Source organism: Sardina pilchardus, chromosome 24 (genome assembly GCF_963854185.1).
Source record: "Sardina pilchardus chromosome 24, fSarPil1.1, whole genome shotgun sequence".
NCBI classification, from domain to species: domain Eukaryota; kingdom Metazoa; phylum Chordata; class Actinopteri; order Clupeiformes; family Clupeidae; genus Sardina; species Sardina pilchardus.
The window spans coordinates 11,229,596-11,257,132 of NC_085017.1; the positions used below are offsets into that span (position 1 = coordinate 11,229,596).

At 46.9% G+C, this 27,537-nt stretch overlaps 1 protein-coding gene across 4 annotated transcripts; it reads left to right on the top strand.

The window, feature by feature from the left end:
• Positions 1 to 515: 515 nt before the first annotated feature.
• rnf19a (ring finger protein 19A, RBR E3 ubiquitin protein ligase) lies at positions 516 to 26,238 on the top strand. Of its 4 annotated transcripts, none has more exons than XM_062529325.1 (10): positions 516 to 675; positions 10,017 to 11,022; positions 16,271 to 16,479; positions 17,151 to 17,295; positions 17,477 to 17,639; positions 18,375 to 18,489; positions 18,684 to 18,845; positions 20,219 to 20,432; positions 23,689 to 23,832; positions 23,995 to 26,238. In XM_062529325.1, the coding sequence occupies exons 1-10, from the start codon at positions 645 to 647 to the stop codon at positions 24,860 to 24,862; spliced, it is 3,057 nt and encodes a 1,018-aa protein (XP_062385309.1). In that variant the 5' UTR covers positions 516 to 644; the 3' UTR covers positions 24,863 to 26,238. The 4 variants fall into 4 exon arrangements, with proteins under 4 accessions (XP_062385309.1, XP_062385311.1, XP_062385312.1 ...); XM_062529327.1 differs by having other exon boundaries at positions 23,998 to 26,238; XM_062529328.1 differs by having other exon boundaries at positions 17,154 to 17,295.
• Positions 26,239 to 27,537: the final 1,299 nt, after the last annotated feature.

Here is a 27,537-nt window from a genome sequence, read left to right on the forward strand (position 1 = left end):
TGTGTGTGTGTGTGTGTGTGTGTGTGTGTGTGTGTGTGTGTGTGTGTGTGTGTGTGTGTGTGTGTGTGAGTGAGTGAGTGAGTGAGTGAGTGAGTGAGTGAGTGTGTGTGTGTGTGTGTGTGTGTGTGTGTGTGTGTGTGAGTGAGTGACTGAGTGTGTGTGTGTGAGAGAGAGAGAGAGAGAGAGAGAGAGAGAGAGAGAGAGAGAGAGAGAGAGAGAGAGAGTCCTCTAGTCTTATTCTAATGAAAAATACAATATTAACATTAATATATGGGGTCTGGATGCCATTCATTAAACTGAGTTGAACCACAGCAGTAAATCACAGCAGTAAGGGGGTGATAAAGAATTAAACTCTGCCAGAAAATGATGTAGACTGCACTCTGCCGTCAAGATTTTGACCAGGGTTCATTATAACGCGATAACACGAATCTATAAGTTTGCCTATCTGTGTTCTCGCGAGAGAATTTGAACTCATTTGTAAAAGGAGAGAGAGGGTGGTTTCTGTGAGTCAGAAAGGGTACGGGACAGGGAGGTGCCGAAGCGCTGGAAGTTTTTTTGGGGAAGAAAAATAGTAGTCAAGCTCTAGTAAAACAGGCAGATTTTTAAATTTTGTTTTGCTGTGTGCAGCATCTTTTGTCCTAGGAATGAAATGCTGTTACACGGATGACTTGAAAGGTATGTTGGTTAAGGTTAGCGTCATTGTCTAACGTTATCTAGCTTCTACAGCTTCCGACAGAAAACGGCTAGCTAGCAGATAACTTAACGTTAACAACAGGAGAAGTTCAGGTGTTCCAAAATAAGCTAACGTTAGTTGACTATGTTTTATCATAACGTTGACTAGTTAATCCATACCAAATTTAACTTATTGTAGTTTTACTTTAAACACAGACAGATCTCTGATGCTAATTTTACTGGTTTCTCAGGACAATCGAGGTGTTTAACTAGCCTAAACACTGCTCTGTGAGTTAACGTTAGCATATTATTTAGATCACGACAGCTAACGTTAGCTAGCAAGTTGAATCTGGTAAATGGCCATAAAGCAGACCACAGCTCTGCCGCTGTGTCAACGTTAGTTGACGTTGTTGGCTTAGCACTAGGTGAATGTACAGGTAGGGGTCGAGCTTGTGTTTAACAGCTAACTTAACGTTAACGTCAATAGCTCATGGTGCTTTGTTTATGTGGAAATGGCGAACTAACCATCTCGTAATATCATAAATTCACAAGCTATTGAGCAGGGTCCTGGATATATGAGTAAGTATCATAATCAAGGTTTATACTACAACTGGGTATGATTTGTTAAAGTAACGTTTACATTAGATAGCTTGCTGGAAACTGTGGACGTGTCATCACGCTAACGTTAACATACAAACATTAACGTTAGCTAACGTAATGTTAGACTGTTAACTTGTGCTAGCATTGTTTTTCACTTTTAATGTCCTGTTGACGTTAACGTATCTTAATTATTGTTATTTATTAGTAGTTAGGCAGTTGACTTTCATGGACAAACATATCTCAAACTTTGTCGTTGTTGTTTGGTAACGTTATATCGCTAACGAGTTCATGTTTGTTAACCTCCACCAGCTTGTTGTCAGTTTAGCCAGCTAACGCGACTTTATCGTTCTGTGTGCTCATTTAGCTACTGGATTCTAATGAATATGGACATGTATTCGGACATTATCACTTATAATGTTTTTTCAACTGGCTTTTATTCGTGAATAGTTTTGCCTACTCTGCCTTGTTAAGCGTTAGCTAACGTTATAAGTTAGCAGTTATCGGGCTAACATTAGACATTATATACGAACGTTACTGCTAGCAAGCTAACTTGGCAGCTAACACTAGATGTAGTGATAACGCAACTTTAAAACAATTGACGTTATTAAGATTGCTTGTGGGGTCGTTTGTCATCCCCTGGTAGTTTGTTCTCATGTCGGACACAACCGGTAAATCCCTTGCACAAATGTTGTACAAAGTCTAGCTCGTCAGATGCATATCGCCTCTTCGTGGTGATTCTTCTTTGCTCAGAAATTAGCTGACGTAAAGTGCATCTCCAAATGACGAATGAACATCCTTTTGATGCTAGATAACCGAATATCTATTCCAACCAAACGAGTCATTTGCTGTCAACGACTAACGACAGCACTGTTGTTAAGTCACAGCAGTTTTCTCGGCCAAACCTTGTCCGGCGGAATGTTTTTTTTTTTTTTTTCCACCTTCCTTCTTGGCATAGGTTTGACCAAATGCACGGTTATGTCCCGACGTCTACACATTGTGCACAGAAAAGCCTGAGGCTATTTGTTATGCTAGTGGACTGCGTATACAAGCTGATTGAAACTTGTTTGTTTTGATGGTGCAATACTTTCTGTAACCCGTTCTTAAAACGACGAATGCCATCCCTGAGTTGGATATGCCCTGAAGTAGTCGTGCTCTTTTAGTATGGCATTCTATGTTTGATCTGTTTGCGGACTTTTAATCAGTCATGCATTTGTTGTCCTCCTTGTGGGTTCTGAAAACACTGAACCCTTTATGCTTCCAATACATAACCCTTCTGTCAGATGAGCAGACTGATGGCAACGCTGAACTCCACACAGTTTGGCTGTGTGTGAGTGTATGTGCAGGCCAGTTTTATAGGTCTTCTTCATCTGTGGAGATCTCCCCACACAGCTGGGCTCTTTGGTGTTTTGTTAGTTATGAGAGTTGTTGGTGGGGGATAAACCCCCAACAACCAGCTGGTGAAGACACATGGTGCTAAGCACAGGAGATAATTGTTTACACCCCATTTGTTCCTGTCTGAGAAAATGTCACACTTTTTCCACCTAAATCTGCAGCATCCGAAACTCAAAATGTTTCCTTATAGCCTGTTCGGCGCAGGCCACAAAGGGCAGTATTAGACTCCTGTAGACTGCACCATTCATCAGATCAGTGTCTGTCGAGAAACATTATGTTCACAGGGGCTCTCTAAATTAGTCTGTGTCTGTTGGGGTCAGGACCTTATTAGTGCCATCACTGTTTTACACCACATGGTTTGCTAAGCCTCCTGAGCGGAGCATGTTAAAACAGGCCTCTGGCAGTCATCTGGGGAGCAGCCTCTTATCTAATTCGCCATTACTGTTTAACCGGGCCAATCTTGGTCCTGCACAGCTATTTCTGTAAGGCCAGGGGAGTGACCTGGTGGACACGCATGTCATTCATTCCTGTTGCAACATAGGCATAAGCTTGACGTACCCGTTTGTCAGGCTAGGGCAATCAACAGTTAGCATCCTAAAGCTTTTTATTGCCCATTAAAGACCTAGAATTGTGTTTTGTGCATTGTTTTGTTCTGTGGTTGATTTTGAGGCTTTTTTCCCCCCTTGTATCCTGTAAAAGCATTTTTTTCTTGGCCTTGGTCTTAGGGCTGAGCGATGAATTGATTTTATCGATTAATTCGAATTTGCCGTTTAGAATTTAGTATTTTTAGTATTTATTTGAATGAAATGAGTGGGCTCATGGTTATTTTTGTTCCCACACGCAGACAATATGACCGCAAACAGGGAAGAGCTCGTTCCCAGGATAGGCATAGTGTCATCAATTTAAAAATGGGTTCGGTTTTGTGGTGTCGGATTGAGAACAAAGACCTGCTGCAAAATGTGTTTAAAGGCTGTTGCTATCAAAAATTTTCTCAAGCAGAAGCATGCAGTCGAGATAGAGCCTTGCCAGAACAAACTAGTCGTTGAAACATTTTCAAACTATCCTGTAAGATAATGCTGACCTGAATATGATTTTCAAGTGTTATGGCAGTTGGCAAGTAAACGTCCGAAGTCAGAAGTAAATCATGGGAGTTTTACTGCGCGGGGCACATTCATCTATTGTATATATCCCCAGGTCTTCATGGTCATTCCCTGGAATATTTCTTGGCAGATATATGCTGATTTACCAGGGCAGTGGACCTTGATCTCGGAGCACATATTCCGTCAACATCTAGGTCATCTACCTCTGAAAGAGTTAGGTGTCTGCTGTGATATTTGCATTTGTGATTTCTATCATAAATACACTTAACACAAACAAATTAAAAGATGATTGGGGGGGTGAACAAACAAAAACATTATGCCAAACGGAGCGGAGTGACTCCTCAGCGTGCCCGTAATGTGGTGGCACAACCATTCAAATAAATAATATGTGACCATTTAAAGCGAAATCAGTCGCTTTGCGCACAACGTTATTTTGAGAAAATCAACAATAACAAACTGCCGGGTTAAAATGTTGAATTTCACGTTTTCGCATAATTCGACAGTATACAGTCTGCAGTTTCATATTGTGAACGCATTTCACAGAAAAGCATACGTTTTGACTGTTAAACCCGGCGAAGATGCAAAACATTTGCTGTCATTCCCGTTGTCCACGCGCCGCTTAAAAGGTGATTTCTCCTCTTCTGGCATATCGTGACAGGAGAACCATGTCAACTTTGGATGCGGTTATCTTGGCGATAGTTTGTGTAATACCCTCGATATACATATCGTTGGAAAGCTTAGTTTATGGCCGTTCACGTGAGCACATTAACTTGATTTAGTAAATTTTACCGAAACGACTGGTTTAGCTTTGCAGAGTCGCATATTAGATTGGTACAATATAGACTATAGTGACTCCGGGTACTGGCCTACTTTGGCTAAATAGAAGCGTGGTGGTCTTGAACAGTCCAATCGTTATAACATGGGGTCAGGTGCACTTGAGCGTCCAACCAGGCCTTAGATCTCTGGAAGCACGGGTCAGCTGTGGTACTGTGCGGTGTAGACCATAAAGACAGCAGGGCAGCAGTTCGGCAGAGCTTTAACAGCGAGAGATCCTCCATCGCTAGTGTGAAATCTTTCAGAACTCCAGGTGCTTGCCAAGGCATCTAGCATGGCAGCTCAGCAACAGGTCGGTAGACATTAGGAACAAGTTCTCACAGGGGCAAGACACTAATGTTAGTATCGTCAAGTTCCAGCCGATCTCAGACCACACGCTGGATGTGCAATACAATGACATGTCATACAACAATTTTCAAAGCTGTTATTTTGCTGTGGTGCTGTGATTTGAACGCAATTTAGCATGTTTGCTCCTTGTATTTGTATATTTGTGTTTTTCAGACCATGATGTATCCAGTTCTGTGATGCCTAGACATTGGTTGTGCTTTTTTCATTGATTTCAAAGTGGCGTAGCTTAAATATTTAGCTTTTGCTGGGCATTCGTCATCCTGCGGCAGGAATCTGGTCGAGCTTAACCACCGTCAGTTTGTTTGGTAAACACCAGTTAAATGGCAACCCAACAGCCCACAGCTCGCCACCGTCTCACTCTTCCTTGCACGGCAGCACAACAGTGGAAAAACCTCAGGGCTTATTTTGGTGCTCAGCTGACTGGGCTCTGGCAGAACACTCCAACCAGAGCGATGCCGATTTGTTTGTTCTCCCCTTTGGATCGGCTCCCTCTGTCAGCATCCACCCAGAGCTGCTATGAAGCGAGACTGGAGGGCCGCAGGAAGCAGGAGGGACCTGGATGCCGTCCGGGGTACTTTCTCCCGTGTTTTGGAGTCTCGCCGCCGGCACTCACTGAAATCTGCACGGTCATGATGAGGAAGTGAGCTCTCCGAGAGTGAGGAATGCTGCAGGAAATGCCATTCTTAAGCACATTACCGAAAACCTCACCACAGCTCGCACAAGTACATTTGTCTGGGCACTCTGCCTGTTCTTATTTCTATGTGCGTGCATAGACATTGGCTTGTATTTTCCTGTTTTGTGGTGTGGCCAGGTGGCTGCAGCCTTGAGACGTCGAGGTGTGTTTGTGTGTGTGTGTTTGTGCTAGGGAGAGTGTGTCTGTCTTGGAGTTCCGTTTGTAGTGCTTCTGACAAAGCTTGCACACTCTGGAGGTTGGGAGGAGTTTCCCCTACAGCACAATGAGGCATTTATATATTCAGCTACAAAACAGCACTGCCCCCACAGGCCTGACTTGAACTCCAGCAACCCCATACAGCACTTCAGTATATCTGCAATTCTGCATATTACTGTAGACATGCTTTCACACGCATTACTTGGTCTTCTAAGAATTCAAACGCTTGTACTGAAACTGAGACAATTTAGGAGGAAGTTCTAGATTACTTCTAATATAATGTCCTTCCACTTCCCAGTCAAGAGAAAGAGCAATTAATCAGGGGATGGATAAAGGAAGAGAAGAGGGGAATAGAAGGAGAAGGAGAGGGAGAAATGGGAAGAGAGGAGCTGGAAAGACTCGTAGCTTGTATCTCCAGATATCCAGGCCTTAATGGCGCAGCCTCCCAGTTCATTGTATTTTATTGGATTATGTTCTGGCTCTGTTCAGTGTTCTTTGGAGTGGTTTCCCCTCGTTACAGTCTCCACAGCCTCTGTGCAGGAGCAGCTTCATGCCTAAATGTTTCCTGCAGTCTCAGTGGTGTGAGCTGGGCTGCAGAATCAGGGTCTCTTGCCCAGCAAGCCCCCCCCCCCCAAGCACACACACACACACACACACACACACGCGTACATACACGTGTGACTCACACGTACACACTTACAGCACTTTCGCTCAGTGGTTTGGCAACACCAAACATACACATTCACCATTCACATACACAAACATGCACTCCTGTGTCTGTGCCAGACCTCGCTGGGCTCCTCAGCTGACTGCAGAGTTCTATCCCCCCCCCCCCCTCTCCTCTTTGTAATTACTCAAGAATTGTGGACTCTGGTCACGTGGCTTTGTGGATTCTGAAAAGGGCTGCACGAACACTGTAAAAGTTTCCCATTGCTCACATCAAGTGTTTTTATACACACACACACACAGGTTTATAACTGCTGGGCTGAAGGCTATCTTTTCAAGTGCATTTCCAGGTAAAAACATTAGCTTGTGTGCCGTTTTGTGGGAACCTGTTTTTAATATGACAAGATTCGACAAGAAGTCGCTTTGTAGCATATCTGTTCTATGTAGAGACTGTGTTGACTTAGCTTCTCTGCTTTGTCACAGACAGCTGTTTTTCCACGGGGAAAACCCTTCACACGAGGTCACTTGTTCTCTGGAAAACCTCTCTAGTTTGTTTTGAGTTTCCATTTAAAGCACCATTGCAGAATTCTGTAAAATTCTGTGGAGTTCAGTTTGGGACAAATTTGTTGTATAGGCTAGTTCTTATGCAGCACAAACCTTAAATGGACCCAAATGAAGGCCTTGAAGGCCCCACAGAGAAGTGTAAATAGCTGCAGTGTGTTAATTATTCTTTGCAATTAGAGTAACTGAGCTCACAACACACACACACGCCATATGGCGTAGGATCACATGATTTTCCCTTCTATATGGTGTTCAGTGAGCATCCAGTTTGGATGACCTCATTGGTGATGTGTGTATTTGTGCTCAATGTAAAAACATTGAGTTGTGTAGGGCATTTCCATGGTTGAGGTGTCACTAGCTTAACCACAGGGGTGGTCCTCACACTAACCACACAACTGCCAGCTTAGGTGGGGGGAAAAGCACATCCAGATGCTTGATCTTATGGAGACATTTGGTGTCTGGTAGGCCTAGTTGATTGGCCATCTCCTGGGCCCTGATGCTGAAACTAGCGTTGAACAGACATGGATGTCATCTGAGGTTTTGTGTGTGTTCTTCCCTGTTCTGTTGTCATACATTAACACCAGATGGGCTTTTGTCACTGTCTTTCACACCTCAACATTCTTGCGTTAGACACTTTTGCTCCTCCAGCGTTGTGTAGGAGAACTTGCTCATCTTGTTCTTCACCGATGCCGTATTTAGGTGCATTTGCATTGCTCACTCAGTGCGCTCACCTGACTCACTCAAGCTCCCTGTTGTCTTGAGCGGGAGCAGTTGAAACAGTCCAGACACCCAGAGGAGACACACACACACACACACACACTCCTTTCATCGCAATGCTTATATACAGTAAAGAACAAAAGGAATTGCTGTGGCCTGATGAGGCCATTTGATTGGTCACTGAAGAGGTCACTGTTCTCCCAATCATTCTTATCTGGAGCCCTCGAGTGACCCCCTTCATCACTCTCGCACTGCTGTCTCTGTCTGTTTTTCTCCTTTGAATTAGTGCTGTTGTCACAAGCACGACAGCGAAAGACCTCTCCCCTGTTTTCTCTGCTGACAGACCTTCCTCTCTGTCCTGCTTGCGTGGTGCTGATGGGACACTTCGAGGTCTGTGGGCATCTGATAAGCCCAGGACACGTGCTCCGGTCTGCAGACTGCTTAGAGGAGCACGTACCCACTCGCACACCCTGCAGACGCCCTCACAGGGTACTGGAAGACGGGCACGTTGTGATGTCCAGGGTGTTGGGGATGGGTGGTGAGGTGCTCACTTGAGTCAGGCGTAATCCCGAGAGGTCTGACCGAAGGCGTCATGTTCCCCACTTCCCCCCTCCTGTCATGGCAGAGCAAATGCTACTGTGTGCTTTGACCAGAGAGTGTGAAAAAGAATGTGTGTGTGTGTGTGTGTGTGTGTGTGTTGGCATACAGGAGTGAGGGTGATGAGGGGTAGCACCTCTCCTAGTGCTGCCTGTTGGCAGCCTCTCAGCCACATGTGCGCACACAAAAACAGCGGACACGTTGTCCACTAACACAGCAGTCCTTAAGAGCAGTGTAAGGAACGTTTATTTATTTATGTAGAATAATAATACACATTAGTTAGAGACTTTAAAGTTCTCAGACACTGTAACGGAATTCAGGCAGGGGCGATGCCAGTAAAAATGAATAATTATATTTATAATGGCCTCACAAGCTTTACATCTTCCTACCTTTCGTATAATTTGCTGTTGATTTATGGTCTATGGTTACTCAAGGTCCTGGGGGGAAAAAAGGAAAAATGTGTGTCTTGACTGTTCCAAAGTTTTAGATTTTTTTTGAGCAATGCTTCAGTGTGCTGATGCAGAGACTCCAGCTCAGATCTCCCTCTTCATTTCTCTTTTTCATTTTTGCTTGCTCACGGCTCAGCTCTACGACGGCAGACTAAAGCGGATCCAAACATTTTCACTTGAACCAGAAATGACCAGTGTGAAAAAAACGAGTATAATGATTGATTTGTGTGTGTGTGTGTGTGTGTGTGTGTGTGTGTGTGTGTGTGTGTGTGTGTGTGTGTGTGTGTGTGTGTGTGTGTGTGTGTGTGTGTGTGTGTGTGTGTGTGTGTGTGTGTGTGTGTGTGTGTGTGTGTGTGTGTGTGTGTGTGTGTGTGTGTGTGTGTGTGTGTGTGTGTGTGTGTGTGTGTGTGTGTGTGTGTGTGTGTGTGTGTGTGTGTGTGTGTGTGTGTGTGTGTATAAACACTTTTGACACCCAGCATAGTTTGTCTTTGCCCATGTGCGTTGGAAGGGAACAGTGTTCCTCTGTCCAGCCCAGGGTGCCTCTGCTCTCCGCTCCTTGGGTGCGTTAATGCTGGCCTTGTGCGTCATCCTCCCCTCGCACAAGAGACGAGCAAATCAGGGCTGCATGACTGAGCCTGCTGCCCAGCTGCGAGCCTTGTTGACAGCATTTCCACCTCCTCTGGTTGCGTTATCGGATTGTTTGTCACACTGTGACACAGAATTTCGTTTTGATTCCCAAATTGTTGCAAAATCTCTTGTTTTTGATGGACTGGAGGCTCAAGGTCCTGAGTGCTTGCTTCACGGGTAGGGAGGATTGTCTGGGAAGGAGACTGGGGAGTTGGTGGGGTAAGAGCAGAGGTGGAAAAGTCCTGCTTCAGAAAGTGAAAAATGCGACCATGTATTGGTTCTGCCTGAGCACTTAATAGGCGATCTCACGAATTAGCTGCACTACCTAGCTGAAGAGCTGTGCTAATTAGAATCAGCTGGTTTAAATGAATGGTTGGTACAGATATGTGGTAGGACTTTTACTTTCTCAAGCTGGCCTTTTCTACCTCTGGGTAAGAAGTTCATCTGATGGATTTGTATTTATTTCTCTCTCTCTGTTTGTGTTCCTCTCTCTCTCTCTCCCTCTCTCTCTCTCTCTCTCTCCCTCCCTCTCTCTCTCTCTCTCCCTCTCTCTCTCTCTCTCAGAGTCTGGTGATTGCCCGTCTCCATCGGAGCCCTCGCTGCCCCCGCTGGCTGCGCCCCAGCAGGTGGGTGCAGGTGGGCGCGTGAGCCTGGGGCGGCTGCCGTCATGTCTTAACGCGCTGCGCTCGCCCCTCCGCTCCCTGCCCCTGCTGCCCCTGGCCCACCTGGCCGCCCTGTCCCCCCCCTCGCCCTCCTCCTCCTCCTCCTCTGCCTCCTCGCTGCCTCTCCGCCCGCTCGATGCGGCCACGGCAGGCCCCTCTGGAGAGATGAGCGCGCCGCCGCCGCAGCAGCGCAAGGGCTCGGAGCACGAGCTCCAGGACCAGGACCCGGACCCGTCGGGCTCGGAGCGTGACCTGCGCTTCCAGGCCCAGGCCCGTCCGGCGGGCTCGGACCAGGACCTGCCGGGCCAGACCAAGGGGCAGCACGCGGGCTCCGAGCGCGACCTGCAGTCGGCCTGCTCCTCCATGAGCCTGCCCTCCATCAGGAAGACGCCCAAAAAACGCCGCCTCTCGCTGCGCGCGCTCTTCCGCCGGCGCCAGCGCGACCCCAAGCGCAAGTCTCGCTCCGCTGTGCCCGGCACCGCCGCCGTCGATTCCCTTGCCGCCGGCGAGCTCGTGGCCGCGGAAAGCAGCCTTCAGGATGCGGCGATGGGCGCAGAGGCGTCGGGCGCCTCCTCGTCGTTGTCGTCCTCGTCGGCGGCGGCGGCTGGCGGGCACGAGCTGCTGGAGTGCCCGCTGTGCCTGCTGCGGCACACGCGCGAGCGCTTCCCCGACATCATGACGTGCCCTCACCGCTCCTGCGCCGACTGCCTGCGCCAGTACCTGCGCATCGAGATCAGCGAGAGCCGCGTCAACATCACCTGTCCCGAGTGCTCGGAGCGCTTCAACCCCCACGACATCCGCACCATCCTGGCCGACCGCGCCCTCATGGACAAGTACGAGGAGTTCATGCTGCGCCGCTGGCTAGCCGCTGACCCCGACTGCCGCTGGTGCCCCGCACCGGACTGTGGGTGAGTACAAACATGAACTTTTCACAGTATTAAAACTAGAAAAACATTTAGAGAGCGCAAGTCCCCGCCAAGCGAACACATGAGACATAACCACCTCCTGCATGCAGACGGTGATACGGATCACTCCCAAAATGTAATAGTTTCTTTCTTGGGTCATTTCCCTGAGAATTTCATTGAAATCCATCCATGACTCTTTGAGTTATCTTAACAGACAAACAAACCCCAATGAAAGCATAACTTCCTTGGCGGAGGTAACAATACTGCTACCTGTTGTACAAATGACGTAATGGACACTTTATCTAGTGTTAAAGTGCACACAGTGCTTGACATTGACGTGTTCACTGTTAAGTCAGTATGCATGGAATGATTTGAATGCATGAGCGCAGTATCTTCTAATCTGAAACATCAGCGCTTTGCCTGTTCTAAAACGTCACTGAACTCTGAGGAAGAATGAACGTGTGCTTCTTCTAAGTCAGAGCGGCAAGGCTGCCGGAGACCTGGACTACCTGCTGTAATCTTAACTTCTGGGCTGCAAATAGACTAGAACACTCCCCGAGCAGGGCTCGTGTTCTCGTCGACACTGAAGTCGAGCCGTAACACTAATCTGCTCTGTGAGCCAGGTGGAGATCCAAGCACTGGTGTCTCGTGGTGGCTGAGCTGTGATGCTTGTGTGAACAGTCAGACCACACCTCTGACTTGTGTGGGGATGAGCAGTCTAGCAGGCGTTGTGAATGCTTTGTTTGTCTGTGTGACCTTGCTAAGTGAAAGTTCACTTTGGCACAAAGATGCACTTGGGGATTTCCACTCTATCACAATTGGCAGTGGCAGAGCAATGTTTGTTTGTTTTTTTTATTGGCAACAATGACTCGAGTGGTATTTAGAGACTTTGCTCAGAATTGCTCATATCAAAACTGGCAAAATAAACATCTCACTCTCTCTCTTCATGTGGGTGAAACAAAAAAGTGTGTGTAGGCAGTGCAGTGTATACATGTGAGTGCATGTCTGTGTCAGTGTTCTGTGTTACGAGCTAGTTTTGCTAGTTTTGTAGCTGATGTTGTTCTGTACCAAGGTCTCAACTCTTCCTGGTAGGATATACGTCAATCACACGGTGTCTCACTCTTATTAGATAGGAATTAGAATCAAAGACACTCACAATCATGAATAGATTTGTACACACATAATTTACGCATAGGTCACATTCACTCACAGTGATTCATGGTAGAAACTGATGCATTAACGCACAGCCTTAAACCCGTTTGCGTGCATCTGTGGTGTGCATCTCAAATAAACATAAACACCGCCTACAGCAGATTAAAACATTAAAGTGGCTCATGTGAACCTGTCCTCACTCCTCAGATATTCATTGACGCTTTGCTGACTCCCACAGAACCACATCAAGCGTTGCTTACATTACATACAGAAATTTCCTGTGTATTAGCCGCATTGTGCATAAGCCGCAAGACAGAGTTTTACGCAAGTTAAAAGAAACAAAACCATATTAATTTAATACCATATTGACTGCCCCTGTGCATTAACCTCATAGCTGAAGAAATTTCGCAAAATCAATAGCTACGTTTACATGCGATGCAACCATCGGAATGACCAATCGGATCGGTCAATCGGATCGGTGGAAGTTTACATGGCAAGGAGTATTTTGGATGCGCACGTTTACATGTCAGCTTCACGCGCATATAGCCTGCTTGCAGTTTTGCTCCCCGAGATGGACGTGAGAGCTTATAGCTTATGACGTTTGAGGCGTGAGATATTCCCTACTTCCAATCCTCTGCCTCTGCTTTCTTCTGTTCTAAAGCAACATCATAGGCCTAGAGTTTCGTTTCTTTTCCTTATAATTAGAATGACTAAAACGACGAAAATATAAACTAAAATTGCGTCCTCTAACACACTCACTGGCCGCTTTCACACTGCACAGCAAGTCGGTCAGCAAATGCTAACTTCATGCACGGTCATACAGAAGTATTCCAAAGCCAAAAATATAGCTGATTATCCTGTAATCTGACGGGGTAGCAAACCACAAAACGTCTGACTGTTTGCTAGTTGTTTTGCACCTCAGATGTTGTTTAACAAGTCCCAGCAACACAAATTCAAACTTGTACGGAAATGCATTCAATCAGGTCCTTGCCGTATACCTAGCTTCCACACTGTTCTTTCAGACATCGCAAAATATCTGTCTCCACTGTAGTCTCCGAAACAGCCTACCTGTTAATATTTGGCTTTCAGAAAACGAGACTTCATCACTGCATTTCAGTCATTGCTTTTACCAAAGCCTACGCAGCTGCCACAGTTAGCGTAGCCTATCCAACTGCCTGCAGCCTAGTAGGCTACTTCCTAAACTTCAAAGATGCTGTCAGATTTTGTGGTTGTTTTGAAAGTGTCACGAAACTAAATGGCCTATTCTTCCGATGCCATGTTATCCGTCACTGTTCAATCCATAGACCTAAAAGAAACATATGGTTCAACCTCACGCCCAGTGCTTATGTTTACACCTAACCAAAGAAGATCTTTCATTACTAGCTTTAACCCTCTCTGCCTACACCGTGGTGGCTTTTTTGATAAGAGAAATATTGTGCCTCCTTTTCTGAACATGCGCAGAAGGGAAGAGTAGCAGAGAACGATCCGATCCAGTGTATACATGACAACTATTTTACTACCGGACGTGTCCGTTCCACCTCTTTCAATCCGAAAATTTCCATCAGATTGGCGATTTTCATTCCGATTGTCTTGTTTACATGAAGGAATTTCAACCTGATTGGGCCTGAATCGGATCAGAAAGGGTGCATGTAAACGTAACTACTGTATTCATGGGTTCCATCAGGTCCCTTTTCATGTGTGCGTTAATCAAGCACCATGCATCATTCATAATCTTAGTGCTTGATTTTATACACCTGTGGAAAGGGACCGGATGAAACCCATGAGTAGGCCACAGCTAATAGTTGGGAAATTACGGTAGAGACCAGATCAGACCTGCCACCAATGCAATGAATGACTGTGGTCTGTTGCTATATTCTGTTGTGTACCCGTGCAAAGGTCCATTACTCACACACTCGCACTCGGGCTCAGACTCTCTGTTTCTATAGTCTGTTTTGGCAACCGGTGTGTCCAGCCTCTGTCATCAGGGCTGTGCTTGTTTACTGGCTGGCGCAGGTTTGGAAGGGCCTGCTGTTCAGAGTTCCAGGTTCCACGGGGAGAGGGGCTGACATTGAGGCTGTCAACTCCTCTGTGTGTGTGTGTGTGTGTGTGTGTGTGTGTGCTGTCATCAGCATTTTGTCAGCTTGACACTGGTGATGCTGTCAGCCTGAATAAAGCCTCTTTTCATCAAACTGTGTGGCTTCAGCCGGGCTAGACACAGGCGGTCTCACTCTTTCTCCCCGCTGTCTCTCTCCTGCTATTGTGCTGTCTGTCTGTCCCCTCTGTCTGCGTCTCTTTGACTGTCTCTCTGCACTCGCTCGATCTTCCTGTCGCTCGCTCGCTCACTCCAACACAAGGGCTCTGCGCTCTTTCTTCCTCTGATTCCCTCCCTCCTCTCTGCCCTCACTCAGGGCATTTTCTCTCTCTCTCTCTCTCTCTCTCTCTCTCTCTCTCTCTCTCTCTCTCTCTCTCTCTCTCTCTCTCTCTCTCTCCCGTCCTTTCATTTAGTAGCCAATGCTGTTCAGGCCCCATACCGCCTTGTATGCGGTCCCACCTAATGCCCAAAGGAGAGGAGAGACCCAGAAATAGGGCTTATGAGAGCCAGGCAAAGTTTGGAGAGTGAAGATGTCCGTGAGTCTGTTCATCAGAGTGTTTTCTCAGCTCCAAGAGCAAGAGAACTGTAGGGAGATAAATTTAGTCCTTTAGATCATTGTCAGTGCTCAGTGATTTTAGATGTGATCAAGCCAAAGCTGAGGTTTGAATAGTTGTTTTTATGTTTATCTCAAAGCACTCATTGGCTTTGTTTCTGGCCCTGCCACTCTCTGCTATATTTAGTGCGGTGTACTGTTTGCAAGCAAATAATAATGACAGTCTTAACATGGCTGGGCGAGGAGTGGCAAGCACAGCTCACATAGTTGCTCAAACTCGTCAGCTGTGTCAAAATAGCAGTGCCGATTTGATCCAGGATAAGTGGCAATGGTTAGCTACTGTAGGTATGACCAACACATGAGTCAAACTCAAACTCAAAGACTTGTGTGGTCCAGTTGTCAAGATAAGGTAGCAACTTCTGTTTGTTTCAGAATGTAAGACAACGCTGTTTACTCCTGCAAATGTCTTGTCCCATATCCATGTCATTTGGGACACACACACACACACACACACACACACACACACACACACACACACACACACACACACACACACACACACACACACACACACACACACACACACACACACACACACACACACACACACACACACACACACACAAACAGTTTCTCTCTCAAAGCCCTTGGTGACGTGCCCAGCCCCTAATCTGTGGGAGTTTTAATCACCACTCGGCTACCGACAGCTCATTTGGGTTTGTGTTGTGAGGGGAGCAGTAATTGTATTGTGAAGCAAAAATTGCTTTCTTATGCACGTTTCTTTTGCCAGCCATAATGGCCCCTGTGCTGTTTTACAGGCCAGCACTTTGCGTGTTGGAAAAGCGTTCCCACATCCACAGCGTGTGACGCTCCTGCTCTCTTGTGGAAAGCCCTGATCAGGCAAATGGAGCTACTTAGTGACAGCGTAGCGCCATCTCCTCCTCCATCAGCTGGGTGACGGCTGGGTGGGTTAATATCTCCGTCAGGTCAGGTGTGTTGATAAGTGGAGCCCAGTCTGATGGAAGGTGTCAGCAGCGCTGCATCAGGACCTGCAGGAGCATGTGGAGAGGGCTGCGGAGAGGGAACGATGCCAGTCATGCCAAGTTATGGCACAGCAAGGCGCCTGTAGGCTCAGTGCTTCTATTTAGTGCTCAGACGCTGTTTCTGTTGCTAAGGACTGGCTCATCTTGGTTTCTGCCAGGTTGTCGTTCAGCAACAGAATTGCTGAATACCTTCACTGTATGATTTAATTTCCCCCAGTGTTGGTCATGCCCTTTCTAAAGTACGTAGGGTGTGTGTGTGTGTGTGTGTATGTGTGTGTGTGTGCATGCGCATACTGTATGAGCGTGTGTGTGTGTGTATATAAGCGTGTGTGTGTGGTGAAGTTGTCATTGGTCCTAACATGTTGCTGTGCACTGCCCCTTGCCCCCCTCCTCCTCTTTTTCCACCTGCAGCTATGCGGTCATTGCCTTTGGGTGTGCCAGCTGCCCCAAGCTCACATGTGGCCGTGACGGCTGTGGCACGGAGTTCTGCTACCACTGCAAGCAGCTGTGGCACCCCAACCAGACGTGCGACGCCGCCCGCCAGCAGAGGGCGCAGAGCCTGCGCCTCCGACCCTTCCGCTCCTCCTCCCTCAGCTACAGCCAGGAGAGTGGGGCTGCTGGTAATGGCACGCACACATGCGCACACACGCTCGTACGCATACATACATACATACACACAACCTCATATGCACGCACACACACACACACACACACACACAAGCTCATATGCACACAAACGAGCACACACACGCTCGTACGCATACATACATACATACACACAACCTCATATGCACGCACACACACACACACACACACACACACACAAGCTCATATGCACACAAACGAGCACACACACACAAGCACGCTCACTCATATGCAGACACGCACGCTCATATGCAATACACACACACACACACACATGCTCAGACCACTGCAGGAACTCATGGAACATTTTGGCAGTGTCAGACCTTTCAATGAAATTCCCTCTTCTTTGTGGTTTTCAAGATATAGTCAGTGGACAAAACTGCCATAGACTTTAGTGGTCATCATTAAAAAAAATCTAATTTCCCTGTACACAGACAGGGCCATTCCAAATGGAAGGTCCTGCGGTGGGAACATGTCCAAGTATCCAAGTCTTCCTAAAGAAGCTCCAGCAGTTCCTGCAGTGGGAAGGATGTGCTGTATAAACATTAGAGCCTCTAAGCACAGCAGGGAGGTTGTGTGTGCGTGTGTGTCTTGTGTCTGTTGTTAGTGTGGATGTTGAACTGTGCTGCTCTGTCCCTCCTCGCAGCAGACGACATTAAGCCATGTCCCCGCTGTGCCGCCTACATCATTAAGATGAACGACGGGAGCTGTAATCACATGACCTGCGCTGTGTGTGGCTGCGAGTTCTGCTGGCTCTGTATGAAGGAGATCTCAGACCTGCACTACCTGAGGTGAGTCTCTCACACACACACACACACAGATCCAGATCCTAATGTTCTATAGTTAAAGTAAAACACGTCACATACTGTACAAACTCCCATCTAATCTGTTCAGCAAGCCAAGAAGTGTGTGTGTGTGTGTGTGTGTGTGTGTGTGGCGCGCTATAATAACTGTCTTTGCCTCTGTGATCAGTCCATCAGGGTGCACCTTCTGGGGTAAGAAGCCATGGAGTCGCAAGAAGAAGATCCTGTGGCAGCTGGGCACTCTGGTTGGTGCTCCAGTGGGCATCGCCTTGATCGCTGGCATCGCCATCCCCGCCATGATCATCGGAATACCGGTGTATGTGGGGAGAAAGGTGGGTCTGTCATGATGCGTTTAGAGAAACAAGCCCCACAATCGATCATGCAATGTTGCTCTTTAGATTAGTCATCTCTCTTCTTTTTATGGCTATGGGCCCCCTCCCCCCCCATCATGATTAAGTAGATACGTTACTAGTGTTGTATAGAATCTGAGCCATTGTGTGACTCAGCAGTTAATTAATGTAAACGAATGCCATTTTGATTAGTCTGGATTGAGAACTCCAACAATACAAGAGCTTCGCTATTCGTCTATTAAATACTAACCGCACAGCAAGTTGAGACAGCATGGTAGCGGTTGTTGCACTTACGGGGGCTGTTAGCAATTGCCCTGCGTACTGTTTACAAAAACACAATAGAAGGATTGTTTTTGTCTCCATGTAAAAGACATGATCAGTGACTCAAATGGCCATTTAAACTGCCTTTTGCTCGGAATGCAGTTGTTTGAGAATGAAAATTCTAAAAGTAGAGTTGAACAGACTCGTAAATGACAGACTTAAAGGAGAAATCTGGCATGTTTTCACATAGATCTCTGATTCTTTTCGTTTTCTTCGTACTGACTGTACTCGGTGACCCCGAGAAACATTTTTTACCACTCGAGTTGTTCCAGCCAGGCAGCTACAGCGCTAGACTCTGGGGGCATCTGAGAGCTCACGTCACATGAATCACACCAATGTCTCATCATCTAAGGTTAAAGCTCTGTTTGTTTAATGTTTAATGTGAAATGTTCACAGATTCACAATCGCTATGAGGGAAAGGACATTTCCAAGCACAAGAGGAACCTTGTCATTGCTGGCGGTGTGACTTTGTCTGTCATCGTATCACCAGTTGTGGCGGCAGTGACTGTCGGTAAGTGTATCAGTAAAATTAAGTTGTCAACACACACACACACACACACACACACACACACATATATAATTCTTGACTTACTGTACATTCTCTCAAGATCTGTACGGAAGTTAAGGAAGCCACTAGGCATGTAGGAAATGAACAGTGATTAAATCTTTTCTGACCCGCATATTTGTGTGTTTGTGTAACTACAGGTATCGGCGTGCCCATCATGTTGGCGTACGTGTATGGCGTGGTGCCCATATCTCTGTGCCGCAGCGGAGGGTGCGGAGTCTCTGCGGGCAACGGGAAAGGCGTGAGAATCGAGTTTGACGACGAGAACGACATGAATGTGGGCAGCGGCGCCGTGGCTACAGGTGAGGAACACGTCTCCGTCTCCGCTCCCTCCCGGGACGATCCTCCTCATGTTCTCTGCTCCAGACTAGCCCAGGCAGGCACAGCGCCACACAGGGGAGGCTATAGCCCAGTAGATATCAGCATAGCCCCCCCCCTCAGCCCCCCCTCAACCCCCCCAGCCCTGTTGTTGAGGTTGGTGGCAGAGGCATGTTTATGCATTTTCATGAAAATGGGTTATTACCTCTGCCAAGTAGTCTATGTTTTCGTCTGGGTTTGTTTGTCTGTATGTTAGCAAGATAACTCAAAAGGTTTTGGATGGAAGGTCGGAAATGACCCAAGGAAGAAACGATTAAATTTTGGGGGTGATCCGTATCACCGTCTTGATCCAGGAAGCGGTTATGTTTTCACTTGGCGGAGGTTTGCACTCTGAGTGCTTTTCTAGTTTCTTGGCACCCACCATATGCATCAAGTCCCCCCTCTTAATTTTGGTACAAAGAAAATCCTGTTGCCATGCCTGAAATTAGGACTATGATACAAAGACTGTTTGCCACTTTTTGAGGATTCTTTTTTTATGATTAGCTACTTTTGGTATAATCACATTTATTTTGGTGGTGTATGTGAAGGAAAGCCGCACACACTCCAACTAGCAGACTTAAGTGTTTGTGTTGTTTGGGGACAGAATAACCTGCGGGAATGTAAGAAAAGCTCTCAAAGCTGGCCAACCATGTCGTCTACATTTTTAATCAGTGCCAACCGGGCTGTTGGTTGTGTTGGCAAGGGGCTTTCATGCCTTTTAAGTAGATTGCTCGCTAGTCTCAGACTAAACTCTGTGAGGCTACTTTGGGGTCATGATCGTCCAGCTGGACTAGAGGGCCTGAGGTGACCTTTAGCTCCCTCTGCTGGTGACTCTTAGCCCCTCGCATTTCCTGACACTGCAGTCAGCTGACTTTTCACATGACTCACACGACGCCCTTCCTCTTTCACCTACCCCATTTGCTTTTTCCCCTCACCCGATTTCCTGTGTCCTACTCCCCACTACTCCCCCCCCCCCCCCCCCCCTTCTCTTACTCCTCCTCCTCCCAGTGCCCAGTAGCAGTGTTCTACCCCTAATGGCAACTTCCTTAGTCTAGATCAAAACAGATGGGACTACTACTCTTGAGTGCGGCAGAAATGCTGTTCACCCTGTTGCGAATTTAAGTGCCATCAAGATGATTTTGGAAATGTTATTTTGAGGTTAAGAAAACTCTTTAGGGCTGCTTTTAATGTTTCTCTCTCTCTCTCTCTCTCTCTCTCCCTCTCTCTCCTTCTCTCTCCCTCTCTCTCCCTCTCTCTCCCTCTCTCTCTCTCTCTCTCTCTCTCTCTCTCTCTCTCTCTCTCTCTCTCTCCACTGCAGACACCACCTCTGTGGCGGAGACGCGGCACAACCCCAGTCTGGGGGAGGGCAGCGTGGGCGGCCTGACGGGGAGCCTGAGCGCCAGCGGCAGCCACATGGAGCGGATCGGAGCCATGCGGGACAACCTGAGCGAGAACGCCAGCACCATGGCCCTCGCCGGGGCCAGCATCACCGGCAGCCTGTCGGGGAGCACCGTGGGCAACTGCTTCAACAGGTGAACAGAGAGACGATGTGGTATCAGTAGAGATGCGACGATCCCACTTTTTCAGTCCCAATATCAGGAACAACTAGTGTAGCGCCCGGTCAAACCTGCTATTCCTGTAGAAAACGCGCAGCCCAATTACATGTCCGCAGGTAGGCCTGCTTTGAAAATAGGATAATGAGGGAAAAATATAATTCCAGCTAAGCGTTCACTAATGAATACCGAATATTATAATAGAATACATTAGCCTGTAATAAATGTGCAGTGAGCAGAATTTAGGCATGGCTGCATGCTTTTTTACAGACAAAAATGTGATTGAGCCTTAACTCAAAACAGCTGTTCGGCTTATGTTGTGTCGTTGACTGTAGCTGTGTGGTGTTCTGAAACATTCTTACATTCAGGACCATTAGTCTATCGCTCGTTTTGGGACCTTGCAGTCGAAACTTTGAGGAAACAAACAAGTCGACAATTCAAATTCAAATTCAATTCAAGTCAAAATTAGCCTGGACTATTCGAAGTGCCAGTTTATTGCACATTATTTTTACGTTGTTTTAAATAGTCACAGCATCCCAGTAATAGAACATTGGAAGGGGAGGGCATCATAAGCTGCGTTTCCATTGACCATTAAATTGCGCAAATTAAGAATTGCGAAAAGAAATGTGCTTAATGGAAACACACACATTTCGAAAAAACTCACATTTTTCGATAAAAAGTTTTTGCGCTCGGGTGAGGTGGTATTTCGAGCATATCGAAATTTGTATATTTCGCAAAACTGCAATGGAAACACTTTTTTCGCATCTGACGAGTCACGTGATCCAACAACCGGATGTTAGGAGGAACGAAACCGACGAAGAAGACTGTCGACAGGAAGTGGCACCGGGAGAATAATGTAAAAAATAATATTTTGTTCATTAAAAGTGGCTCGTGTCATTATAAAATGTTGAATCCACAGCTCCTCTGTGAACTCGCCGACAACACTTTCTCAAAAACGCTGCATAGGCTACGCAACCGCTCAACTAGTTTTGTTTACCCATAGCAACAACGTTGCTATGCTTTGCTGGTTTAACGTGATGAGAACGGTGCTGAAAGAAATCTAGATTCTAGATTCTAGTTCTAGAAACTAATCAACTGGGCTGATCTACGAAATATTCCACTGACATGGCTGTGACATGATTTAAGCATAGGCCTACAACAAACTCCTGTGAAATATGTAATTTTTAATTTTATGTCTCTGCCCCACCAAAACGTAGGCCTCCTCCGCTGATGGCTTAACCTAATGACTGATAATCAGCGTGCCGTGGTGGCAATTTGAATGCATTTAGTGTAAATCTGGGTTATGTTGATAACTGCCATGTCTCCAAATGACTTACAGCACGCGAGAATACACGAGATTTTAATTTAGTTAGCCGAATGTAATGGAAACACCGCAATTGCGAAAATTGTGATATTCGACATCAGGGTTTCCCCCAGAAAATTTGTTAGTTAAGGTGGTGTCTGTCCAGGGGAAGGGGGCGTCGCCGTAGCGTCCCCGCCGCCACTGCCCTCGATGGGGGGGGGGGGGGGGGTCGAGACCGTTGGTTGAACTGCAGCCGAGACCGAGTGACAACGGCCGAGTCTTTTAGGAAGCAAGTCTGAGTCGAGACTGAGTCTTAAAGGAGTCAAGGCCGCATCAAGACCAACCAAAGAAAGAGGTTTTCATAATTTACATCACCAAGGATCATATAACAGTTAAATTCCCAAAGGGTAGAGATTGTTGGCTACAGGAGCAGTCTAGCACACACTTGTCTAAATAACTTCTTTTCTGATTTACTTTAAGACAAGGAGGTCAGCTGAAGTAAAAAATTAGTAGGCTGTCAGCATTTCATTAATGTTGAAAATGTTGCATTTTGACACTAATGACAGCAATATACCTGGATTTCACATTCATTGTATCAGATTTAATTGAATCAGCAACCAATTAAACATCATTAACACAATTTAGACAATATTATACCTTAAAAGTTTACAACTCAAATGCAGGGCCTTTTGTATCTTTCAAAACCTTTGCACTGCTCAGCATAGCACCATAGGATATATTTTAAAGCCAGTCAATATTATAGTATTCTATTAAAACCAAGAATATTTGCAATGGTGGATATTTTAGAATATATCATGAAATAAAGATGAAACTGTATGAAAATGTAACATTGCGACTGTATGGTATAGTTAATGAATTGTGATTTAGTAGGCTAAAGCTGCAATTCTTTGATTGAAGCTGTAGGCCTTTATTGTGCGTGCCTGTTGCTCATAGGCTATAGCCTAAGAGAGCCGGAACGTTTTTAATGCTTTTTAAAATATAATTAGCGAGATCGTACCGCATTGAACACTAATATTTTGTCACTAGCAACCAGATCTGTGATCTGTCAAATACAGTTGCATGTTCAGCTCTGAACAAAAACATCCAGGAATTATTTCTACAAAACGGAAACATGCGTCCCGCCCGGTCGGGATGAATGAAACTGGCATGGGAGACAAGAGGCTATAGTTTAAAGTTTAAACTAGCCTGTGTAAACCTCAGACAATTTACAACACGTGAATGAATAGCTGTCACAAGTTGTTGTTAGCTGTAGGCTAGATGGCACAAGTATTTGTCACAACAAATTACAAGATGCAGTGGGCTATGCATTCATAGTAGACGAGTGATTAAAAAAAGAAAAGATAAAGCGCTCAAAAGTGTTATGCCGCTCATCCCACACATTTGGTAGATTCAACGGAGAACCATTCATGTGAGAGTCGTCAAATCTAGCTAGGTTTAGGCTATTTGTGTTCGCAGTCACTCTGAGATATGCGTGGCAGTGGCACCTGACCTGATATCAAATACTCATGCTGAATGAGCGCGTCGCCTGTGTGCATAGGCCAACTCGATTTTGAAAAAGTTTATTTTTTTATGCGTTCTACTGAGAAGGGAGACTAGCGGCTACGGTTTGGAATGACATGGAGAAAACATGACAGAGTAATACGGCGAATATCACTATACATAATATATTTATTTATTTATTCATTTATTTATTGAAGACGCTAGTTAAGGCGGCAGCCCTGTGTTGTTAAGGCGGCCGCCTTAGCAGGAAAGCGCTGCGGGAAACCCTGGACATTAAGACAATATCGACAAAGTTTTTGCGCATATTTGTAATGGAAACGCAGCTATAGTGGACCAATTACCTTCCAAGTCCACCCCTACATGTATTCAGCATGGACTGTAAGCAGGTTCCTGGATGTGTTTTGTTGTTAGGTTGGAGGTGCAAGCCGATGTTCAGAAGGAGCGCTGTAGTTTGAGTGGAGAGTCGGGCACGGTCAGTCTGGGGACAATCAGTGACAACGCTAGCACCAAAGCCATGGCTGGCTCCATCCTCAATGCATACATGCCTTTGGACAGGTACGTGGGAGTAACTGCTCTACTCTACTGGTATTACTATTAGTTGTTTCTCAATAGTCATAATACAGTCCAGTAATTGTTTGTATCTTGTGGTTGTGTGCAACTGCTCAAGGAGTTGGATTTCACTTCTCTGTCTGTCTCTCTCTCTCTGGTGGTGTCCAGTAGGGATGGCAGCAGTCTGGAGGTGCAGGTGGACATGGAGTCCAAGCTGTGTAAGCTGCGCCACCACAGCGGCAGCAGCAGCCTGGACGACAGCAGCGGCGGCGGGAGCCGCGGGGGCGCCACGGGAGGAGGAGGAGGAGGAGGCTGCTGCTCGGCCGGCTGCCCTCACGCATCCTCCTCCTCACGCCTGGCCAAAGAGGCGTCCTCCTCCTCCTCCTCGTCGGGGAAGAAGAGCAAGGGCAAGCTGCGCAAGCGGAGCAGCAGCGGGGGCGTGCGGCGGAGTGGCACGGGGGGGTCCGGGGGGGTGTCTGCGGTGGCGGCCGCGGCCTCGAGGGCCGGCGACGACCTGGACGCCCAGCTGCTGGAGCGGCGCAGCACGCACTCCAGCGAGCCCGACTCGCCCTCGCCGCCCTCGCTGAGCGGCAGCCTGCCGTCGGTGGCCGACTCGCACTCCAGCCACTTCTCCGAGTTCAGCGGCGGCTCCGACCTGGACGCCTGCCGGCCCGCCTGCTGCCCGCACCATCACCACCACCACGAGCACGCCGGCTGCGCCAGGCTCGGCCACAACAACGCCGCCACGAACGCCAGCCCCCCGCCCGAGCTGGACCACGCCACGTTGGAGACCAGCCTGCTGTCCGAGGGGGTGCCCCCTTCGCCGTCGGTCGGTGTGTTGGCGCTGCGCTACATCGCGGAAGAGAGCGTGGGCTTGATGCGGGCGGTAGAGCTGGACTCCAGGATGGACGAGGACGAGGGCGAGGGCGAGGCGGACGAAGAGAGCGCGGAAGCCTCTCTGAAAGAGCGAAACAATAACCTGCCACCGTCGCCAGACAGCTCGCCCAGGCACCCCTGCATCCAGACGGACATTTAGGCCCCTCGCTGACCCCCAGAGACGGGACACCACGGGTCACTCGGACCCACAAACCACAGAGCTTCTCCAGCTAATCTCACACCCACTTTATCTTACTAAAGGATTGCACACTGACTACGAGGTTTGAAAATTAAAAAAAAAAAAAAAATTAAGAGCAGAAAAGAGGGAAAAAAGAAGAGTTATTACTGAGGTATTGTGGTAAAGTGTTTTTTTTTTATTATTATTATAATTTTATTTGTTTTTTAGTGTTGGTTTCAGCGTTGGCTGTTTGCTAAACGAATGTCGATAAAGGAATGTCCACTGTCTATGTGCGAGCAGGGCAGTGTGTATGCTGTACAGAGGGAGTGTAGGTGGAAGTGATGGGGGTTGGGGGGTTTGGTCAAACGATATCTAAACTGGTTGGTCAGGCATGTGGGGTTCAAGAACCAAGTTCCAGAATGGTCCATGTTGGCGATACGACTGCTTTCTGGCTCAGCCTTCCCTTCTTTCATGTAGCTGCTCTCAGGTAGACGAAAGCGCTGATGAGACCCAAGAAAGCTACTAGGCATGAATGTAGGAGGGACTACTGATTGACAGGTACAAGTTGATTGACAGATGTAGCTGCAAATAACAAGCCTCGGTATGTTTGTTGCTTTGTTCTTTCCCCCCCCCCCCCCTAAGGGACAGTAGCATTTTTTTCAAAGAGTGGGCCTTACAGTTTTTTCGGTGAGGCTGTTCAAGTAACACCCCATGGGCGGATGCACACCCTTACGTGGTGTAACACACTCACACACACACACACAGACACACTCTTTTAGAAAATCAAATGCTGTTCTGTGGGTTGGATCTTCCACAGCCCAGCCTGAGGATTGTGCACCATTATGCATCATTCAGATGGACACCTAAGAGGGACCAGGCAATGGTAGTGTTCCTTTTTTTGCCCTGTCAAGATTCTTGTAAATTATTTTTTACTCTTCTTGTGAAGTTGTGGTTCCTTGTCTTTCTTTTGTGTTTTTTTTTTTCTCATTTTGGGAAAGGTTGTTCATTGGCTGCAGCCCCGTGTTGGGGGCAATAGGTGTGTAACATTGGGGGGGAGGAGCTCTGAGTGAAGCAGAATCAGGAGTACCTCTCTCTTGTAGACCATACAGCCCACTGTAGCCTTCTGCACCAGCTAGAGCCTCACATTCACAGCACAAAGTAACCGAGCAAGAGGATAGGCGTGACTTTAAAAAGGCTCACATCGACGTTCACGCATAAGAAAAGCAGAACATCTCAACAGCTACAGGAAATGGCCGAGCATTCAGGGTCATTTACAGAGGACTCTCCTGCTTAAACGATGAAGATGCACCTCACTATAGAATTTCTTCTCTCTTTTTTTTATGTTAATGACTCATGGTGCCTTTTTGAAATCTGTGTTACCTTGTTTCAGTCTGTCTCAAAAAAGAAAAAAAGAAAAAAAATGATTGAGTGAAAGTGTGTGTGTGTGTGTGTGTGTGGTGACAAGGCATCAAACGTTCACACCACCCCTAGTGTCTGTGGTAGACTTTAGACTCCAGACCCACCTACCAAAGACAGCTCTCAGGCTGGGATCCTCCCTGGGCCCTTTGGTGAAGCCTGATCTGCAGACTGAAGAGTGCTGTGCCTTTGTCCCCCCCCTTCTCCCCTCCTGAAGTGGGCTGTGTGTTGCATGGAGTCCTTACTGGAGGCTGAGATCCTCTCGCCTTCTGTCTGAATCTCCTATCCCTGACACACACACACACACACACACACAATTTCCCCACAGCCCACTTGTCTGTGACCTTGGCTTTTGCACTGTTTCCGTCTCTGGACCCTCTTGTACTGCCAGAGTGCGTGTGTGTTTTGGGGGGGTAGGGGGGTCATCACTCTTCGAAAGTACATAGGAGCAGTCTCTGATGGGAAGTTACCCCACTGATTTGTGTTCATGTTTCTGTGTTAATTTCGCTGCCATTCTGGTGCTGCTCCAATAATCTCTCTGGATTAAAACATGCCACAAGCTGCAGTCCCCTCCCCTCCACCCTTTTGTGTTTTTCTCTCTGGGCTCGTCTCGTTCATCTTTTTATCCATCCTCCCTTCATTCCTTCCTTCCTCGGTCCTCCAGCTCGTTCCCACTGATCTATAGGTAAAGAATGATGGGGCGGCAACAATGGGATAGTCTTATCCAGTGTTCTTTATAGAACAGTGGGAAAGAGCCGGATGACTGAGGAAGGAAGGAAGGGAGGATAGATAAAAAAGACTAATGTGAAGAACCCTAAGTGGATCTGTCTGCTCTGAGACCTCTACCCACTGTTCTGCTGACCTCATGCCCTGGGGTCTAGAGCCAGCTCTAATAAAACTGGCTCGGGAACATCTTATATTTGTATATTTGTTTCCTAATTTGCTTTATAATATGCGTGTAAATGCATATCTAAATAAAGAAAATGAAACAAAGCTCTGCTTCATTTTGTTTGCTGTTGTGATGGATTTAGCCATAATTTTAAAAGCTTTCCGTAATGTTCTGTATTCTCGGTTTTCACATAAAGCTGTTTGTTGATGGATCGTCAGGAATGAACAGTGAAGTAATCAAGAGTCATCTGTTTAATCGGATTTTAATACATTGCATGATAAAAACATGCACAATTGGTTTTGTCAAGCAAAAATGATGGAGCAAATTCAAGACTGAGCATAGTTTGCACTGA